The sequence below is a fragment of the Ornithodoros turicata genome, chromosome 9, assembly GCF_037126465.1.
Source record: "Ornithodoros turicata isolate Travis chromosome 9, ASM3712646v1, whole genome shotgun sequence".
In the NCBI taxonomy this organism is placed as follows: Eukaryota; Metazoa; Arthropoda; class Arachnida; order Ixodida; family Argasidae; genus Ornithodoros; species Ornithodoros turicata.
This window is the reverse complement of record NC_088209.1, coordinates 41,821,821-41,840,932: the sequence shown is the minus strand read 5'-3', so window position 1 is coordinate 41,840,932 and position 19,112 is coordinate 41,821,821. Positions and strand designations below refer to the sequence as shown.

At 41.3% G+C, this 19,112-nt stretch overlaps 1 protein-coding gene across 5 annotated transcripts; it reads left to right on the top strand.

Annotated features, from left to right (window-relative positions):
- The first annotated feature begins 1,107 nt into the window (after positions 1 to 1,107).
- LOC135368991 (DENN domain-containing protein 1A-like) lies at positions 1,108 to 18,847 on the top strand. 5 transcript variants are annotated; one of them, XM_064602581.1, is made up of 24 exons: positions 1,108 to 1,270; positions 1,391 to 1,405; positions 1,798 to 1,862; positions 2,128 to 2,171; positions 2,957 to 3,006; positions 3,575 to 3,682; positions 4,338 to 4,407; positions 4,518 to 4,610; positions 4,723 to 4,776; positions 5,646 to 5,707; positions 5,787 to 5,885; positions 6,601 to 6,651; positions 6,758 to 6,803; positions 6,938 to 7,039; positions 7,646 to 7,876; positions 8,384 to 8,521; positions 8,906 to 8,944; positions 9,086 to 9,118; positions 9,197 to 9,271; positions 11,110 to 11,172; positions 11,722 to 11,835; positions 12,973 to 13,031; positions 13,217 to 13,436; positions 14,016 to 18,847. In XM_064602581.1, the coding sequence occupies exons 1-24, from the start codon at positions 1,254 to 1,256 to the stop codon at positions 14,541 to 14,543; spliced, it is 2,376 nt and encodes a 791-aa protein (XP_064458651.1). In that variant the 5' UTR covers positions 1,108 to 1,253; the 3' UTR covers positions 14,544 to 18,847. The 5 variants fall into 5 exon arrangements, with proteins under 5 accessions (XP_064458651.1, XP_064458649.1, XP_064458650.1 ...); XM_064602579.1 differs by having other exon boundaries at positions 13,989 to 18,847; XM_064602580.1 differs by lacking the exon at positions 1,391 to 1,405 and having other exon boundaries at positions 13,989 to 18,847.
- The last annotated feature ends 265 nt before the right edge of the window (positions 18,848 to 19,112 follow it).

Sequence of the window (19,112 nt, the reverse complement as noted above, 5' to 3'; positions counted from 1 at the left end):
TTAATGAGGACCGTAACTAAAATTAATTTCGTTTTTTTTTTTAGCTTTTTACTTAACTTTAATTTTGCAATGTAGGGAATGTTACTAACATGTCTGCATCCACAGCCACAGCAGTATCCACGCAAGTAATGGAACAGGCCACTGAACACTTTGAAGCCAGTTGCTGGGTCGGTATATGAAGTTTGTGAATTCTGTAATGTTAACAGGATGAAGACTAATATTATACTGTGACATCTCAAATACTTTTTATGGGATCTAAAAAGCACATATATTAAGACACTGATATTATGCTATACTACAGGTTTAAAATGGTAACAGCATTTACTAACACAGGAGTGTTGGGGTGATGGTAAGAACGCATCATACACATAACAGTAACCAATAAAACACAGAGTGGACACAGTTCTGTGTTATATGTCTGTGTTTGATTGGCTCCCTGTTATGTGTACAGTAACTTAGCACAGCGGAAGCAGATTGTGAAACTTCAAGACATATATTACCATAACAGCATCCTTATGTCGTGCGTATATTAACTGTTCTGTATCACTCATTAAATGAGGTTGTGCGTTTTTATCGAGAGCCTTGAAGCGCTCCTGAAATTCAGCAATTTTCTTTCTTCTTTCTTCAGCATTTTTGGGTCCAGGGTCCGTCGAGGCTTCCTCTTCAGAACTTGCCCAAAACCTTCGTCTTGGATACGACGTCAAATAAGACAGCTGTTGTCCTAATCGTAGTGTCATCTGGTGTGTATGATTGATCCGCTGATTGAGCACGTCAAACACACATGGCTCCAACTACACCGAAGAAAAAGCTAGGGGGATCGACATGGTCTACCGTGTAATCATTTTTACTGGATATTGTGTTTCATGGCAAGTTAATTAAATCCGGGAACCTCACAAAGTTGTAGAACAACCCCAGTGCGACCTCCACGAAGACCAGACGAAACGTATCACGTGACACAACAAGGCGACAAAGATACATGATACAGGACCACTACAGTTTATCAAAATATTGAAAGTTTTTTCTCTCTTTCGTGAACCTTGTAGAGTTTGTTTTGTTACTTTTCGGAACCGGTGTTGAAAAGGTTGAAAATTCCCGAGAGCGAGGCTATGAGTCTTGGCATCATGGCGGCGGAGTCTGCTGCTTCCTCGTTTGGTGTGAGCTGCCAACTCGGTAATTGCTAAAGAAAGGACCCGGTTATTGGGAAATAAAGCATGCCAGTTGCATCGTTGGACACCGCATAGCATACGCTAAGGATGGGCTCCAGAATAAGGTACCGTAACTGGCTGAAACAAACTTATTTCTTGAAATCGGAGGAGGGGCAAAGTACCCGAGGTGATTGACACATTTAAGTGATTCACCACCTTGTGTCCTATTTCTTTCTCGAAAACAGCGTTTTCGTACAAAAGTAAGTCTTTTAAATGATGACCAACACGGATTCAGTTGCTGGCATCGTCTGTGAATGGGTGTCATTGCTTGAGTTGGCGTAACATTTGGTTGTCATTCTGTCGTGCATGATTGATTTGCTCACTGTCTTAATTTAACTCTTCCTTCAACCATTGTTCTTTCACTTTGTCTTTTGCGTTCTTGACTCATCCATTTTGAAGTATGTCGGAAGTTGAGTTTCTTTGTGCGTTCTTCCTGAACTGCACAGTAATCCGACACCAGTTCTGCATACGTATATGTTCGGAATCACGCTTTCTGCTCCGGATAGTTTGTTACACTTGTTCCTGTTTGTTTGTTTCAGTTCTCGTGAGATTACAGTTTACGCACCGTTGAATTATGGCCGTTTTCTTTCAGGGAATGCCCATCCACCTTGATTGAATGCTTCTGCGAAGTAGTCATACCTAGTACATGTACAGAAAGTAAGTAACAGTTGTTGTCAGTTGAAGTGTTCGAAATAATCACGATCGAGCTCATCACGATACTGACATGGAGTCGAATTTAGTCGCGAAAAGTTTAACGAATATTACTGTTGACTCGCGCGTTTTCGATGTTTGTGAAGCATAGCACACAGAGAACAGTTGCTATTACTTGGTGTAGAATTGCCCGGTGTTTTTTATTAATAAATTGGTAATGTTTACGAGAGAAGTGTGCTCATGACAGTAAAATGCATCTACCACTTTGCAGATGCTTGGATACTGCAAAAATTCCCGGAGTCGTACCAGGACACGGTAAAGCGTATATTCATGTTCATGTTCATGTAAATTCATGTTCAACATATGTACCTGGTATACAACATATGCACAGCACATATATATATATATATATATATATATATATATTCACCTTCATAACAAGCAACAGTCACTTTGTTGCATACCTCCTCTTGTGGCGTCTTCGGGCCTGCTCGTGTAGCTTTGGAGACTATTTGAATGTATTCGGTTTAAAAAATGCATTCCTTCAATTTCACGTTTCCTTCACGTTTGATTCAAAGTTGGAATAGAATAAACAATTGTTTGCTTTAGTATTAGAAAAATTCAATTGTTTGCACAGCCCTAGCTTGTTGTTTCCACACACGAGAGGTGTCTTGAAAGGATCTTGCCTGTGTATTAAGCGAGGAGTAAGCAAATTATGTTGTTGAACGAAAGTCAGGATGCAGGGTAGTTGGTACACATAGTTGGTGCATTCTGACACAGTGCCTAGTGAGACGTACTGACTAGCATCTGGCGCCCTCTGTCAGGAATTTGGCTTCTCATGGATCATATCGGTCTATAAATAAGGGCATTACAGGGAGAAATTAAAGATTGAAAAGAAAATGTTTAATGTTACAACAGCACACTGAAACAATGACGACTATAATGCCAAGGTTACGGTAAAGTCTGAGATTTTTTTTTGCCTGACCTTAGTTAACATATTTCAATTGCGTTGTACATGAAAGGCCATGAATTCAAATATCTCCGTTAAAAACATATCTAATAATTTACACGCTAATGATCACTGTTTTGTACTGGTGCAGGAGATGCTGAAGTCTGTTCCAGAATTTGCCTACCCTTGCGAATTCTCAAAGTAAGTATATGATGTTACATTACCTAATTCTATAAAGTTTTTTTATGACTGGATATTTTTCCACAGCTAATTACATATCAGCAATACTAGCATTTCATTGCAGTAGATTTTGTTGTAATGCCGTTGTTATCTGACATGACCAAGATAACACCCCAAACATTTTTTGATATATAGATAAGATTGTGTTTCATGAATGACAGAATGTAGTCTGGTCACTGATTATCCTAGATTAGGCTTCAGAGTAATCAGTCAACCGTAAAAGGCAAATGTGTCTAAAGGGCACAGTGTGTGTCACGTCTATAAAAATGTACTTATAAGGTGCACACGATGCACTAAGTGTTTCTACGATGTGTACAAAGTGCACAAATGTAATTAAGTGTGTTGTGTTTCAAAAAGCCTGCATGCACACAAAATTAACAATATCATTTTCAACCTGTCTTATTTAGAATGACATTGTCTTCTTAGACTCAGTTCATTGCTGATGATTTGCTATGTTGATATATTGCTACAATAAATGCTGCAACACATAACATGTGTTCGGCGTGATTTATTCTGTGTTCTTCCTCAGCACAGCGGTGCAACACTTCAGCTTCGTCCTGACAAGCGTCGACAGCAAGTGGACGTTTGGATTTTGTCGCCATGCTCCGAATTCGCCGACGTGCTTTGTGTTGCTCAGGTTGGCCCACCTGCATTGTTTAAGTGGAACCAGCGGAGAATTTCCAATGCCTTTGAGACTAAACTAGGTTGTTTGTGGGCACTTTAGAAAAATAAACTTGAAACTTAATTACTCTACATACTACCCTACCCTCCCTTCCATGCTATGTGGACACGTGGAATTACGCTGTTGTCTGGTTCACCTCAACGCTGCGGTCGATTTGATATGCAGTAATCCGACGGCTATGAGTGGCTGCCCACGTGGCCAATTGCTTCCTTTTCCGTGAAAGAATGGTTGTCATTGGCCACATTCCCAAAATTAACAAATAAAAATTAACAATTCCGCGAAGTGGGATTTAGAGATCCGCGGGCAAGAGAAAACGAACAAAAAATGTTGCTGCATTCTTCCACAATCGCCCACCGACTTGTCCAGCACGTTTTTTGTCCAGCACGCTGCAAAAAATGAAATGATTCTGTGGGAAACAGCAGGTTCCGCGAGATGTCGCGGATTTGCGGAAAGCTAGGGACTCTACTAATGACTGTGTCGTGTCCATTAGTGCCTCGTTTATTCTACACGCCATTGGAATTGGAAACTTTTTTATATCAGTCTAGCAACCAACAACAAAACAACAACAAAGCACAACCAATCATGACTAACAATTGGTTCTTGTTTCCAGCTACCTTCCGTGGCACGAAACCTTCTACAAAGTTCTCAACGAAATTGCAGAACTAACCAACAGGAAAGACGTAAGGAAATAAATGTCACGGTTTTTAGAAGAATGTGTGCACACTTATGTTTCTCGGAGACATTTATCAAATTGTTTGCACGAGCAACCGAATTTTGTGCGTGTTTTCAGTCTGGCCTGTTGGGGCAATTCCTCGGTGGGCTGTACACAGTTCCTGTTCCCGAACCAGGTTTTCAGCTCCGCATCATCTACGGTACCGATCGTGTAGGTATCACTGCCTCGGTGTCATCCTGGTATCTTTTTTTTTACTAGCAAGCCTAACGTTTTTTTCTGGAAATATTGTGAATGCTTTACGTAGTTGGTTCTTTTGTTTTAGGTCTTCCAGTGTGCATGTTCGGATCATACAAAACTGCCTAGCATTCCAGAAAATGTGAGCATCCGTTTTTTACGTAATTACGATGCTCGCTCATATTTAGAGCCTGAAGTTTTAGGGTTTAACCCGATTCTTCCCCGAATTTGCACCCCGAATTGAAGGTTGCCTCTTTAGGGTGAAACCCGATTTTTACCCGGCAGATTGCCCTCACTGGGATGTCTGTAGGAATGTATTAATTTACTTCTTTGGCAGAAAAATTCAGTTACATCACAATTTCTACCATACCACTAGAGTTAGTTGAGTAACTGAGCCCGATTTCACCCCGAATTTAGCATACTAGAAGTTTTTTTCACCCAAACTCGCATGAATTTAGTGCATATGTTTATTTACCCAATTTTTATTAGAAAAAAAATATTTCCCGAAAACTTCAGGCTCTACTCATATTCCCATACGAAATGCATTTTCACAGTATAGCTAGGGCCTGACTTTTTCGGGTTTTATTTTTGGCCAAATTCGGGGGGTAAATATCGGGTGATATTTTTCATTTTAAAATTCGGGTGTATTCGGGTTAAATCCCGTTACGGCATATTCTGTCATTAGGAATTCGGGTGTATTCGGGTGATTTTTTCTTTGTTTAATAAAAATTTGCCTTAACATGGAACTAATGTTTAGCAATGTTATCAAACTTTATTTTAATGCACGCTTATGAGTGTGCCACGCGACCCGGATGTTTACGGGTAGGTTCGGGTTAAACCCGAATTTTACAGATTTCGTTCGGGGGGTAAATATCGGGTGGATACGGGTTTAACCCTAAAAAGTCAGGCCCTAAGTATAGCTCCGTATATGGCCACCATGGCTCTTGCACCGTAAAAACAACGATGAACCAGTCGGTCATTCTCGAAAAACGAATCCTGTATTTCTTACAGAGAAACCTTACCGAATATTACAATGCTGTCGACGCAACGAACATGATGGTGGTTTTTGCTAGGTACGTGAACGTCAACTGTCTCTCTCGTAGTGTGTCGACACCCGATAACGACCAGTGTATTGTCACTTTCTAAATGCAGCATGTTGCACGAACGACGAATTCTAATCACGTCAAAGCGCTTGAGCAGGCTAAGCGCTTGTGTACAGGCAGCCAACGCTCTCATCTACCCCATGGAATGGTAAGGATTGAAGCTGTACCATATTTAATGTAGTGCCCCTGCCGTATGAACATAAAAAATGACATTAAGTGCTTAATTCCTTATGTGTTAATGTCATTCTTGCGATGCCACACACAGAGTGATTTAATGACATTCCTCTGAATGACATTTTTGTGCTTAATAAGATTGCAGAGATTAAAAGTGAAACCGCAAAGCTGGCTTGCTTTGCAACACGTCGTTTGTTGCGATGATGATGCAGCTTTTGGATGGGTTTTGTTAAGGTTCTGAAATTTTCGGCATATATTCTGGCTTTGTAATATAATCAGTTACATTTGAAACAATTAACAAATTACACTGTGTACAATGTGTACATTATTACCAGCAATGTGCTAACGAAACCTCATAGGCTTATCATACGTGTGCCTTTCGAAATGTCAAACATAAGTCGATGATTTACTACTCAGAAAAAACAAAGAAACATCAGTATACACTGGATTCAGGTTTGTAAACCTGCAGGAATAGAGCGTTTAGACTTTGTCAAAACAAGAAGTATGTTAGCTCACAGATCCTGTTTTGGCTTGGTTCACAAACGGCTAGGAACACAAACAAAGTGTCTTCTTCTGATTGATGGCTCAGCTTTTTCTCATCCTTTTGGTTTGCCATATTCTTAAACAACCTCATGAAAACTTTAGTTATTGTTTAGCTACAATTTGACGTTTGCTGCATTCAATTTCAGGCAGCACATTTTCATTCCCGTTTTGCCAAATCACCTCCTCGACTATTTGAGGTGGGTTTTCATTTTCTTTGTCACTACATATATATTATATCGTTATCTTATGTTAGTTATATAATTTCTCCATTTAATGAAATGTGACCTCTTGATATCTCCACAGTGCACCAATGCCCTTTCTGATTGGCGTTCCCTCAACGACGCTCGCAGTAAGTCATCGTGGCACATCTTATCTTATCTTATTTTTTCTATATTCCAGTCGTCTTCATCGTGATTGACCTACACCTAATTTTGCGTGACCTCTAATTGTCTTACACTTAATTTCTTTTTTTCCCTCATTCAGAGAGTATCCCGTTCTGAAATGGGAGAAGTGGTAATCTTGGATGCCGATAACAACAAGGTTGACACTCCATTTGACGATCTGCAGACCATGCCAAGTGAAATTGTGAGCATCTCATATTACGACTATATTTTACGGTACAGTATGTGGCAAAACGTAACTATACATTATTGTGGCTACATTCTGTGGCAAACCAGATGCAATGCAGTAGTTAGGTAAAGTTGAGGTGCATGAAATTGGATTGATTATCTTACTGTAGCATACACAATATATGTCCTCCTATGTGCTCCCGGGATACTTCTCCTTCTGGGTCTTCCATCTGTATAAACTGTACTGTTCATTAAGCATTGTAAAGTTTAAATAAATTCAATTCAAATTCAATAGTGACATACTGTCAAACTCCTTTATAGCGAACACCTTTTTAACGAAAATACCGCTACAGCAAATTTTTTTGCGGTCCCGCTGGAGCCCTGTAGGTCCAATAATGGACATCATTTTTAACGAAAATACCTTTACTGCAAATTTTTTTTTTGCTGTCCCCTGAGTTTTTGAGTGTTATAAAGGAGTTTGACTGTAGCTGACACATGCGTGTGGCATTTTCGAAACAAATGTTTGGAGTAAACTGGTCCTAGTATTGACGTTTTTGCAACACCTTTAGCAAAAAGTTGTCCCAGCACGAACAAGAACTACAAGGGTGTTTTTATCTCCGAGGTTTCGTCGCTGAAGCGCAGCCTGAGGAACCCGACCAGCCCGCTGCTGGGAGAAGCTGTCTCTCAGGCGTTTCTTCGGACCCTGGTTCGACTCATGGGAGGCTACCGTGGGGCGCTACGTTTCGTTCCGGGCCAGAAGATCACGTTCGACCCCCACAACTTCCTCCAGTCCAGGCCGCAAAATTTGAGACCGTTTCTCGAGAAGATGCTGCAGCTGCAGATTTTTCAACAGGCGAGTTGCTCGCTTTGAAATGCTCGAACAATAAGTTAGAGCCCGAAGTTTTTGGGAAATATTATTTTCTTAATTTGGGGGAGTAAAAATCGGGTAAATAAATATGGGCTCTAAATTCGTGCGAATTCGGGTGGAAAAACTTTCAGTAAGCTCAATTCGGGGGCAGTCGGGCTCAGTTACTCAAACTAACTGTACTGGTTTGGTACAAATGGGGATGAAACTGCATTTGCTGCCAAACAAGTTAGTGTACATTCCTACAGACATCTGTATGAAGGCAATTTGCCGGGTAAAAATCGGGGTTTCACCCTAAAGAGGCAACCTTAGATTCGGGGTGCAAATTCGGGGAAGCATCGGTTTAAACCCTAAAACTTTGAGCTTTAACAATAAGTTGAAATGTGATCAATAGTTGGATCAATTGGATGTGATCGATAATCAGTTGGAGCCCTGTGTAGAGATCTATGAAAGACACAGTTGTAATGATGTGATTGTATCTATTGTTTCTTGCAGTTCATCGAAGGCAGGCTCTTGATACTAAATGCGGGCAAAGTCAACAACGATATATTCGAGCTGGAGGTCAACATCTTCGACGACAGCTCTAACAAGCAGTTCAAGCAACATTACAAGAACTGGCTAGTTAACATGAAGGTACATGGCATTACGTATCACTCAGCACTGAAGCACCAGAACCTGCAGAAATCGGAAGCGCTTAATAGCCAAGGTTATAAGAGATCGATATAATTCAGAATTAGGAATAATTTAGCTGTCTTGGTTTCGTTCAGGATCAATATAATAGTGGTGAGTCATATGTTGGAGCACTGAATGAGAGTTAGCTTGTACCATGCCTGTAGCTTTTTAGCAACATTTATGTTGTTAAACTTTCAATAGCTTTGCTACTTTCCCCTATACACCAAAGTCTACCGCGCTTCTTGTACTTTACAACACTGTGCCTGTGCACTCTTTGACACATTAATGCGCTGTATCTGCTTTTTTTCTGCACGGTACTCTATTTCTCTTCTTTTGCTTTCATAGAAAGAAGGAGGTGCACTGCTAAAGACAATGAAGAATAAGGTATGTATACTGTTATTAAAACAAATACACGTATGGCTCATTCTCAACTTTTGTGTCTGTTATTCCTTTCTGTTTGTACAATAAAGCTAGCCTTGACATTCTTTTCGCAACTTTAATAAGATGTCATTTCCTCGTGGACAGGCAAACCCAGCCGTACGGAGTGCCTATAAAAATGTGAGTTTTGATTGCCCTTGTCTTATGCGAGGTAGTTTTTTTCTAGTGTATAGCGTAGGATGCGTGCATACATTTCAGATTAAGGCAAAATTTAGGAGAAGTTTAGTTTTTACAAGGTCGTGGTCACCTCTTTGCGATGACGTGTCTGGAGAGGTAAGCAGTAAAGCTCAGCACGGAAATATCCCCAGTTAACGAGTCTCATAGGAATAATAATAACCCGCTGCAAGTATTTTAAGTGAATGCTGTGTGACTAAGTAAAACATAACTTGATATGATATAAGATACCATGTGCAGGGTGTTTGCTCTAACGTGTCCAGAAATTATTTATTTTATATTTTTTATATATTTCAATCGAAATTATATTTAAAGCGAGCGTTAAAAGAAAAGCAAGTGGTACTTTTCTGCTACTAGAGTAAGAAACAGGTACGGCTTCACTAGTAGCGCCTGTTTCTTAGTCAAGTAGCTGGAAAGTAGTGCTCGTTTCTATTTTATCGCTCGCTTTAAATAAAACATCTGGACACGTTAGAGCAAACACCCTGTAGATAACACCCTGTAACATATAAGATATATAAATTGATATGACATAATAACGACATATGTCTTCCTCCTGTTCCTCGGATTGTCTCTGCGACAACATTTTGTTGAGCTGCTATGGTGCGACAAGATTTGGATAGAGGTTCCTGTACTGATCGAATCGTTTCACTACCCCTTTAACGCATACTGCCGTATTCTTGCTCTGCCCTCGGAGATCCCTAAAGCGTAGTGTACTTCGAGCATGTACATTCAGCAAGCATAATCATTTCAAAGTACATAATGGGTTAATTAAATTAATGGGAATAAATAAGTTTAAATTCGTGGAACCAGGTACAGTGACATGAATACGAACTGTTGTTGTGTAAGAATGCAAGGGACGATGACATCGTATAGTCATGCTTTTTGTTATACGCCTGGCATTCCAGTGGTGCTAGGAGCGCATTGTAGCGTAAAGCTGCAGGGAAATCTCTTTGCCAGGAGAGGGGGTTGCCAGATGCCTTTATTTGCCTTATGAGGCCTAAATACGCGAAGATAGGACTGTAACAGATGTTTGCATTAATTTAGGTTGATGTCAATTAATCAGTGCTCATTGAATATTAGTCCAACATTGGGTGGGTTACATTTAACTGGGAATTGTGTCTATTGTATCTATCTCCACTCCTCAGTGCTCATTGGTCTATTCAGCTGATTGGTCTATTCACCCCATTGGTCAGCTGTGTAGCATGAGGTAATCCGCACCACACGAAGTTCGACCGAGCCCAGCTCTTGCGGTGTGTGTGCGCTATTCGTTTCGCCGTACTTCGTCGCCATGACAACCGTACCACACCGCATCCGTAATGCGTAAAAATGCAACAGTCTAAACCGGGAAGAATTACTATTTCAAGGATTACAGCATGGTTCCAATACTTCATGTAGTTTTTCATGCCTTTAATGTACAGCTACGGTCAACATTAATAATAGCACTGGAAAAAATTTGGCCCAATTTCCAAGTGCGATAACAGCCACCCTGGGGGCACTGGGGTAATGTTAAGTGAACAAAATCCTTGCGTTCAATTAACAGAATAATTTTGTTCAATTAAGATTTCCTCACGGCCCCAAGAGCTGCTGTAATCGTGCTCGGTAACGAGACCATATTTTTTCCAGTGTTATTATTAAGGTTGACGTGAGCTGTATGTGAGAATATTCTAAGCTGCTAACAATTTGATGATGTGATTGCCTGTTGCATCTGTTCAGCTGCTTGTTTTTGGTTTGTTTTATAGCTAATTTCTTGTTTAAAAAAGGTTGCTGGTTTGAAATATTGCATTGATAAACCTGCATCTGCTGTGCCTCGTGTTCCCGTTATCCTACCTTTTAGAGCGAAAAATTCACTCCTTTAGCTCTGCTTTAGATTTTGTAAGGACAGGCAAGAGGGAAAGAGAAAAAAATTTTGAATTCAATTGAGTTCATGTTGTCTACAGGTGAAAGATAAGGGCAAGAAGGCATACAGTAACATCCAAGTGAAGATAACTGGTCTTCAAAAAGTAAGTCGCAAGGCTGACACCTCCTGATGTTGATTTCTAGGGCTGTTCAAGTAATATTTTTTTTTGCAGAAATGAATCATGACAATAAGTCATATAATAGTAAGACCTATTGTGCATGAAACAAACTGTACATGGATTAGGTTGGGCTCACATTAAACAAAGTGACTGCATAATATACTTTCTGGCATGCAAGACATTCTACAATTGGTTCCAAAATAACTTTTCCTCTGAGGTAAATTTTGAACATGAGATAGCGTGCACATTTAAACCAACCACAATTAAATGGGTGAAAAGGCACAAACAGTGGGACACAAACATATCAGAGATTTTACCAGTACACCCCCAACGACGCAGTATATCCTCTGGATGTACGAAAAATGTCCCTAACGGATTCGTACGTCCGATGGACATCCCTCGGATATCCATCGGACGTGCGAATCCATTAGGACATTATTCGGACATCCAGAGGATATTCGGTGTTGGGGACCATACTTCCTATCTTACGTTCTCCAAACAACTCTGGCTACAAGTCACACCCTGTTGTGACAGGTCACCCAAGACGACATGGCACTTCCACAACGGGAATGCGGTCAACCTCGGAGCGCTCCAGCGAGTCCGGTCTCGGAGCGCAGGGTGCCAGTGACATTCCGGCGTGTTCCAACTGTGAGTGTTTCCTATTTTCCACTCATTTGCCCCTGTTGGCTTCACGGTGATAGTGTCACACTATCACTGTGAAGCCAACATGGCATCTATTCCCCAACGACACCGAATATCCTCTGGACATGCGAAAATTGTCCTAACGAATTCGTACGTCCGATGGATATCCTCAGAATATCCACTGGACGTACGAATCCGTTAGGACATTGTTCGTACGTTTAGAGGATATCCGGACATCCAATGGATAACCTGAGGGTATCCATCAGACGTACGAATTCGTTAGGACATCGTTTGTACGTTTAGAGGATATTCGGACGTCCAGTGGATATTCTGAGGATATCCATCAGATGTACGAATTCGTTAGGACATTGTTCGTACGTTTAGAGGATATTCTGACGTTCAGTGGATATTCTGAGGATATCCATCAGACGTACGAATTCGTTGGGACATTGTTCGTACGTTTAGAGGATATTCGGACGTCCATTGGATATTCTGAGGATATCCATCGGACGCACGAATTCGTTAGGACATTATTCATACATCCAGATGATATTTGGTGTTGCTGGGGTTCATTCATTCTATGTACCAGGTCAAACTAGCATCTGTTATCTCATTCTTTCACTTTGGTTTGGGTGATTGCCAGCAGCCTAAAGGACATGGCATCAAAGATTCATAAAATATAAGAAAACCAGTCTATACTACACTTTGTAAGACACAGTAAATGTGGAACTTAAATTACATAATGCTTCAGAAGTAACATTACCACTTGTTTTATTACCATCCACATTACTATTTCTGCTTTATCAGATAATTCCTAGCACATGTGACCACAGCATAGCTTGCAGTATCTGCAAAGGCTGAACCTCTGAACTGAACCTCTGTGTGCAAAAAGGGGATAAGTCGACTTATCCGCTTTTCGCTATTTTTGCTGCAATGATCTCTACATGCGAGTACGCACCTGTCAATGAAAATTTACGACCGTATTGCAATTTATTGGCCCGCTACAGGATGGTAAAAAACGGGAAATGCATGTGTGTCAATGGGACGGACAATCAGATCAGGCCCCTTTTCTCTGTTTGGGATTTTTCGACTTATCCCCTTATTGCATACAGAGGTTCAATTAGTGATAATGACCTTTCACAGCTTCCAGGAAAGAATGCAGCTGCCAGGTTAGCGAAGAGGAAAGGATCGTTTGAAGGAGGGTAAGTTGGTTATTTACACCTGTGTGAGACTAAAGGAGCAGTTTAGCAGAAAAAGAACCTTTTGCCGTGGTAAACACCATACAATTCCCCGTGCCCGTTTGAGTGATTTGAACGGAGGCTCCACGGAGCTATGACTCCTCAGCGTGCAATTCAATCCGATGGCTGTCTCCCACGGTGTGTTGCAGGTTGCTGACATCCCCAACAAACATCGAAGAAGGACTCGAGATTGTGTCCGAACTAGCAGACGAGAAGAGGTCGAGTGGGTCATTTCGCAGTGTGAATCTTGATCTCATGGGGGAGTTGGAGGAAATGTTCAACAAGTGTTCCACGGGCAGCTCCCCAGCAAAGTCGGAAAATGCAATCGACACCATGCCCAAAGAGAAATCTGGTCACTCCATGACATCTGTAAGTAGTCAGTGCCTTGTCAGAACCGCATAGCACTCTGGAAATCCTCCTCTAACCTTTTGTCGCTAATCCTTCCTTCCCTGTGTATTCAAGTTTTTTTTTTTTTTTCTAAACTGTGCATTTAGACGGTCTTTTCATTTATGTCTGCCGTTCCGCGGCTAATGTGCCGTATTCATTGGAATGTGCTCTAACTCGTTCGTCCCCTGACTCACTTTCTGAGAAACCTGTGGGACAACTTATTGGATGTCAGTAGGGTTGCAAGTTTTGGGGAAAAACATTTTGTTCTGTTTCAAGTAAACAGTGCAGCTTTCCCCAGAAGCAGGTCCACTGATGCCTACTTTGTGCTGGCTCGCATAATTCTGCTTATTTTCTCGATATCGCTTTATTGTGCAAGATTTAGCATGAATCTTTAGACGAATCTTGTTGCATGGATTCACTGTCATAATCTCAGATAACCATAATCTGTGATCCACCTTTCTCTTAAAAAAAATCTAAGCCAAATTATTAAAGCTGCTCTGCGCTGTCTGTTCCATGCCCATCCGACCCCACCAGCATTTCAGTAACCCATCTCTGCACAAGGTACCACTGCCGCCCCCACCCAGTGGCAGACGACGGCCCCTCTCCATCACGAAGCCCTCTCCCGTAAACGACGCCCCGCTCATCCGGCTCGAGTCCCAAGATGATGACGACGGCGACCAAGAAATCCTCGATCCCCTCCTGCAACATTCCCCCAAAAGGCCCACGCAACCGCCTCCGCCTCCTCCCATCACGGCTTCCCCGATCCAGCCCACTCCCCCTCTGCGTTCTGCGTCGAGTGCTCCGCCGTTTCATCCGATGGTGTCCCTCCCGACGACAATGCGGCCCACCGTTCCCTTTGTGCCGCAAGCTCCGCGAACTTTCTCAACGTTCAGAATGCCGTGTGGTGCGCCGCCGTACTCACCTGCCCAGCAGCCAGCACACCGTTCCTTGTACAATACGTATTCAACGAATCCGTTTCTTCGTCCGGCGTGGACGCAGCCGCAGGCCCTGCCTCCTCTTCAGCAACCGTCCGCAGTCACAACAGTGCAGTCAGCGAAGGATCCGTTTGCGGATCTGATAGATCTGTGATGTAACGGTGAAGTTTAGGTATTTATTTCGTGGTTCCACAGCACGTGACCGTGCATGCCGTTGTGAGGTTACACGTCGGTTGTGTGTTGGCTAGATGTCGGCAGTGTTATACTTTGAGGTTCCGCATTTTTGCACCATGTTTTGAGCTTGGTTTGAGACAAGATTCTTTAATAGTAGTTTATGTGTACAGGGTTTGCCCAAGATCACATTGGTACCACATTGGTACTGCATTGGCACTACATTGGTACCATATTGGTACCACATTGGTAACGAAACGAAAATAAATTAAAGGTGCTGCCTGGGAGTCAAACCTTACGTCAGAGAAGTTATTAGATTCCTAAATACCACATAAAAATTGCCTTTTGGTTCCGGTTTTTCTTTTTGAAGAATACCATAGTAATATGCCATACTGAAATAACAATTACTTTTCAACATATCCAGTGGCCTATTGGTTTTTAGCATCGCCAACCCTGGTATGATATCAGCTATCAATCATACTTGGATACCCTGATATTGAGAAAGAACTTGGCAAAAAAAAATTCTCATTCTCGATTTTCTTATTTCTTCTTCAGTCTCAGGGTATCCGAGTGCGGAAGCTTGTAACCACTTGCGATTTTATCTAAAACATAATATGTTTGTTTGTTTTTCACTTTTAATAAATATAGGCCTTCTAAAATTAATTTCAAAGAAACAGCGATTCAGTGATGGCTCAAAAGAATGGTGGGTATTGTTCAGAAGTGAGCATTTTTGTATTTTGTTAGTTTATAAAAAAAAATCGAAGTGCAAAATCCTTTACATGATTTTCAAACATACCATACATCAGCGATGAAAGTTACAATGTTTGCATTCACTGGTATTTTTTACATTGCGTAAGAAATGTGGTATCCATGGAAACCCTGTACGTACATTTATACACAGATATACATGCATATTGACTGTAGGTTTGAAGTAAATTCTGATCGGCAGCGGGTTCTAAAGGCAAACGTTCTTGTGGAATTAGTTCCTTTCTTTTTCTTTGTAGAAATTTGAAACTGCGGAACCTTAGTTTTGCTTAAAGGGACAGTCGCATCCAGAAACCCACCTGTGAAACCGATACCACTCCCGTATGGACCACCACTCCTGTATGATACCCGTATGGGTATCATACAGGTATCATACGGGAGTATCATATACCCACCACTCCCGTATGGGTATATATAGACGAAACATCCGTGAATAAATTCTATTATAAATAAATATTATTCTCTCGAGATAACACTATGTTTGGCATCGGCCAACAATCGACTTGGCTAACTTTTTCGTCCGAAAAGTGCTTAGATATTAAATCAGTGTGACGTCACTCATCACTGGTCAGCGTGACGTCACTCCCTAACAGGAGGAGTGAGAGGGGAAAGGTGATGTCCAGACGCCCACACCGCTGTGGCATTCCTTTTGTCAAGGCCGTGCTCTCATTGGTGGTGTAGGGAATGACGTTTCCGCCTTTTTCCAGAGAGGGAACTCCTGCATACTCTCAACATCCTGCGTCTGCTCTTGTCGTGTATTCCACCGAATAACACTCAAACTCCGCCACTATTTCGCGTGGGATTTTCGATACTGTGCTCAGTGGTCAACTAGGAATCAGGTGACACCATAGTTTCTAAAATCAATTGGAACAGGTGCGACCGTCCCTTTAAACGCCCAACGCTGCTCTGTGCACATGACGTGGAGCAAACTTTTGTCAAAATGGTTGGCCATCACGAAAAAGGGTTCCCACGTCCCCTGCAGTTCACAAAAGCACTCAACTTAATATGTAAGGACTTGAGGACATGGTAAAGCGATTTGTTGTTAAACCATGGCTCAAAATCGAACACCAGCAAACCTGTCCCTATTACTATTATAAAAGGGTGAGATTGGATTGACGTCCAGTGAACATCCGTTCGCAGTGTGACATTGCACATCTTATCAGCTCGTAGAGATAGGTCTGTATTTTGAATAGGTGCAGTAGCGATCCAGAAGGCACTAGACATCATGCTATGTTGCCCTTTTTCTTGATGTGTGTGCATTGTGAAACAGAGGTGCTTAGACATCAATTTACTGTCAATATAGGCAGGACTGAAAGCAGTGCTATGTGAAAAACAAATTGTGCAAAATATAAATCAAAGCAAAAGACCCAGGTCAGAAGCCATGTGGCCTGAGGCATTCCATTTTTTTGATTTGCAAGAAACAGGTTCTCAAGTGTCTATGAGAGTTGTCTTCATAATCGTCTCTAGCAACACCCCAAGTCATGCCGGGTAAATGCAAAGTATTGCTATTTGCACTCGATGGGAAGCATTTGCACTGCATTCCACGCTTTACAGCAAAGTGGTAATAGACACTAGTGGCATAGCCAAGGGGCGGGGTTTGGTGGTTCAGCCCCCCCCCCCCCCCCAAAGAAAAAAAAAAAGAAATCGTGCCCGCGAGCTTTTCTGTGATCGATGAGTTGACTGGCGTGTGATGTCTCTCCATGATATGACTCAACTTGCTCAACATGGTTCTAGCAGATGTTGATGATGGAAGGTGGTGGTTTGCAGAAAAAGTATGTTGTGTGAAAGCAAGAGTGGCAGTACAGCATGTGTTGTGGAAACTACGCGAGATGTTATTACATATGAAGCAGTACATCCCGTTGTGTTGTACTCTAAACAAGTACTGTGTGGTACTATAATGTGTTCTGTGCGCACGGCCTGCCTCTGTATAACCGACGAATTAAGAAAATGAGTGTGCGTCAATGGAATCAAATCGGTCAATCAAATCGTCTTTTGCACCAATGTGTAGCGAGTTCGGTTCGCATTGGTGGCTGCAATTGCTTGCGCAACTTGAAGCATACTTAACAGTAATGCAGAATCAGGCTCAGTTGTAGCTCTGGGTAGAAAAAAATATGGAAACAGTATGCCGGATTGAAAAAAAAGGCTGTTGAATACAACAAACGTCGTAGTTGGAATAGCAGCGAGTGGTAAAGGATGTCTTAGGCTTTTTATCTTCTTTTACTTAGGCTTTCTACCTGAAATATTGAACTAATTTTCCTGCATGTTCTATTTCTGTTAAAATTGAGTGATTGTTTTGTTCAATTGATGGAAATTATGGACACTTTCTTGCTAGCTATTTTTTGTATAGTATGGCACTAAAGAATTGTGGGTGGATGGGGAAATAGGAATGAAACTTTGCTCTGTCATTGAATTAATTGCAGCTTTACAATTACATGGGATATCGTATGCAGTGATACGGAAATGTTATACTTTTTTTTTATTGCTGTTGTTTACTGCCGTCAAAAGTATGCAGATCTTCTCAGAGCTAAAGCGACAAACTCATATGGTAGGCGAATGTCATTCTTGTGTAAGGTCATTATATGTTCCCGTGTGGCAGCGAACAAATGGCATTCAGTGTGAATGTCATTTGCAGGAAATGACATTTAACTTCCTGTGGCAGAGGTGTTTAGGCAACACATCCGTGGTTTGTGAGCTGTGATTGGAGAGCACAAAAAAAGAATATACGTATACATTTTTTTGGTGCTCTGACGTTGAAGGCTACAAACTACAAAGTATTTTGACATAATTCTTTTAAATTTCACCAAATCGAAGTGCTTCTGTGTGCTAAGCCAAGGAAATGCTTAGTGTGACTATCCAGAGACTGTAACATATTTCAATGTGATGTAAAGCATGTACAATTTTTTAACACACATATTTTTATGCAAGTCTGTCTGATCCTAATATTTGGTCTTTAAATTGTGGTACTCTTAAGAGTGCTGTGCACTGTGCTTTCCTTATCCTGTTGTTAGATTTGGTTGCTTTTTTTTTTTTTTTTTTGACAGCTAGAAGTTTGATGATAGATTGTAAAACCTTTCCATGTTATTCTCGTAATCGGGTCACCTGGGCACATGTCTGTATGTCCTTACTTCTAGCATGTCGGACTGAGGAAGGAATGCGCCGGAGCGTGGTCCGTAAACTTTTGTCCAGCGCGGTATGACATGTTTCATGCCGTGTCATGTCAATTCTGCCTGATCAGATGTTGCTGCATTAAGTGGATTGTGCCAAAGCACGCGATTAACGTGCCAATTGATGACATGTAATGCACTGTGATCATTGAGAAAGTATCCAGACTAGCGCTTTTTTTGTGTTACGGATTGAAACCTTTGTTTCAAACCAGTTCTGAACCGGTTTTAAACCCATTTGTTTCTTCAGTGTTTATGCTCTTAAGATATCTATGTACATATTATAAATAATGGTGAAGTAGATATTGGGAGAGAGACCCTGTGCAATATAAAATCATGCTGAATAAATATTCTAACAGTTTTTGATGCAGTTTTCTTTCTTTTTTTTTTCAAGTTTTATTCAAGTACATCACGCTGAGTACTATGTGCTAGTATTATTTCATCATCCTCTGACTTTCACAATACACAAAATTGATGTTCGAAAGTTCGAGAAACAGAAATACGAAATACAGAAAGTACGAACGGCTGGTTGACGTCAAGAGAAACTTGTGAACTGGTAAACGGTGATAAACACTTGCTAACTAGGAGAACTAATATCGTCTACAGTGAACGATAACACATCGTCA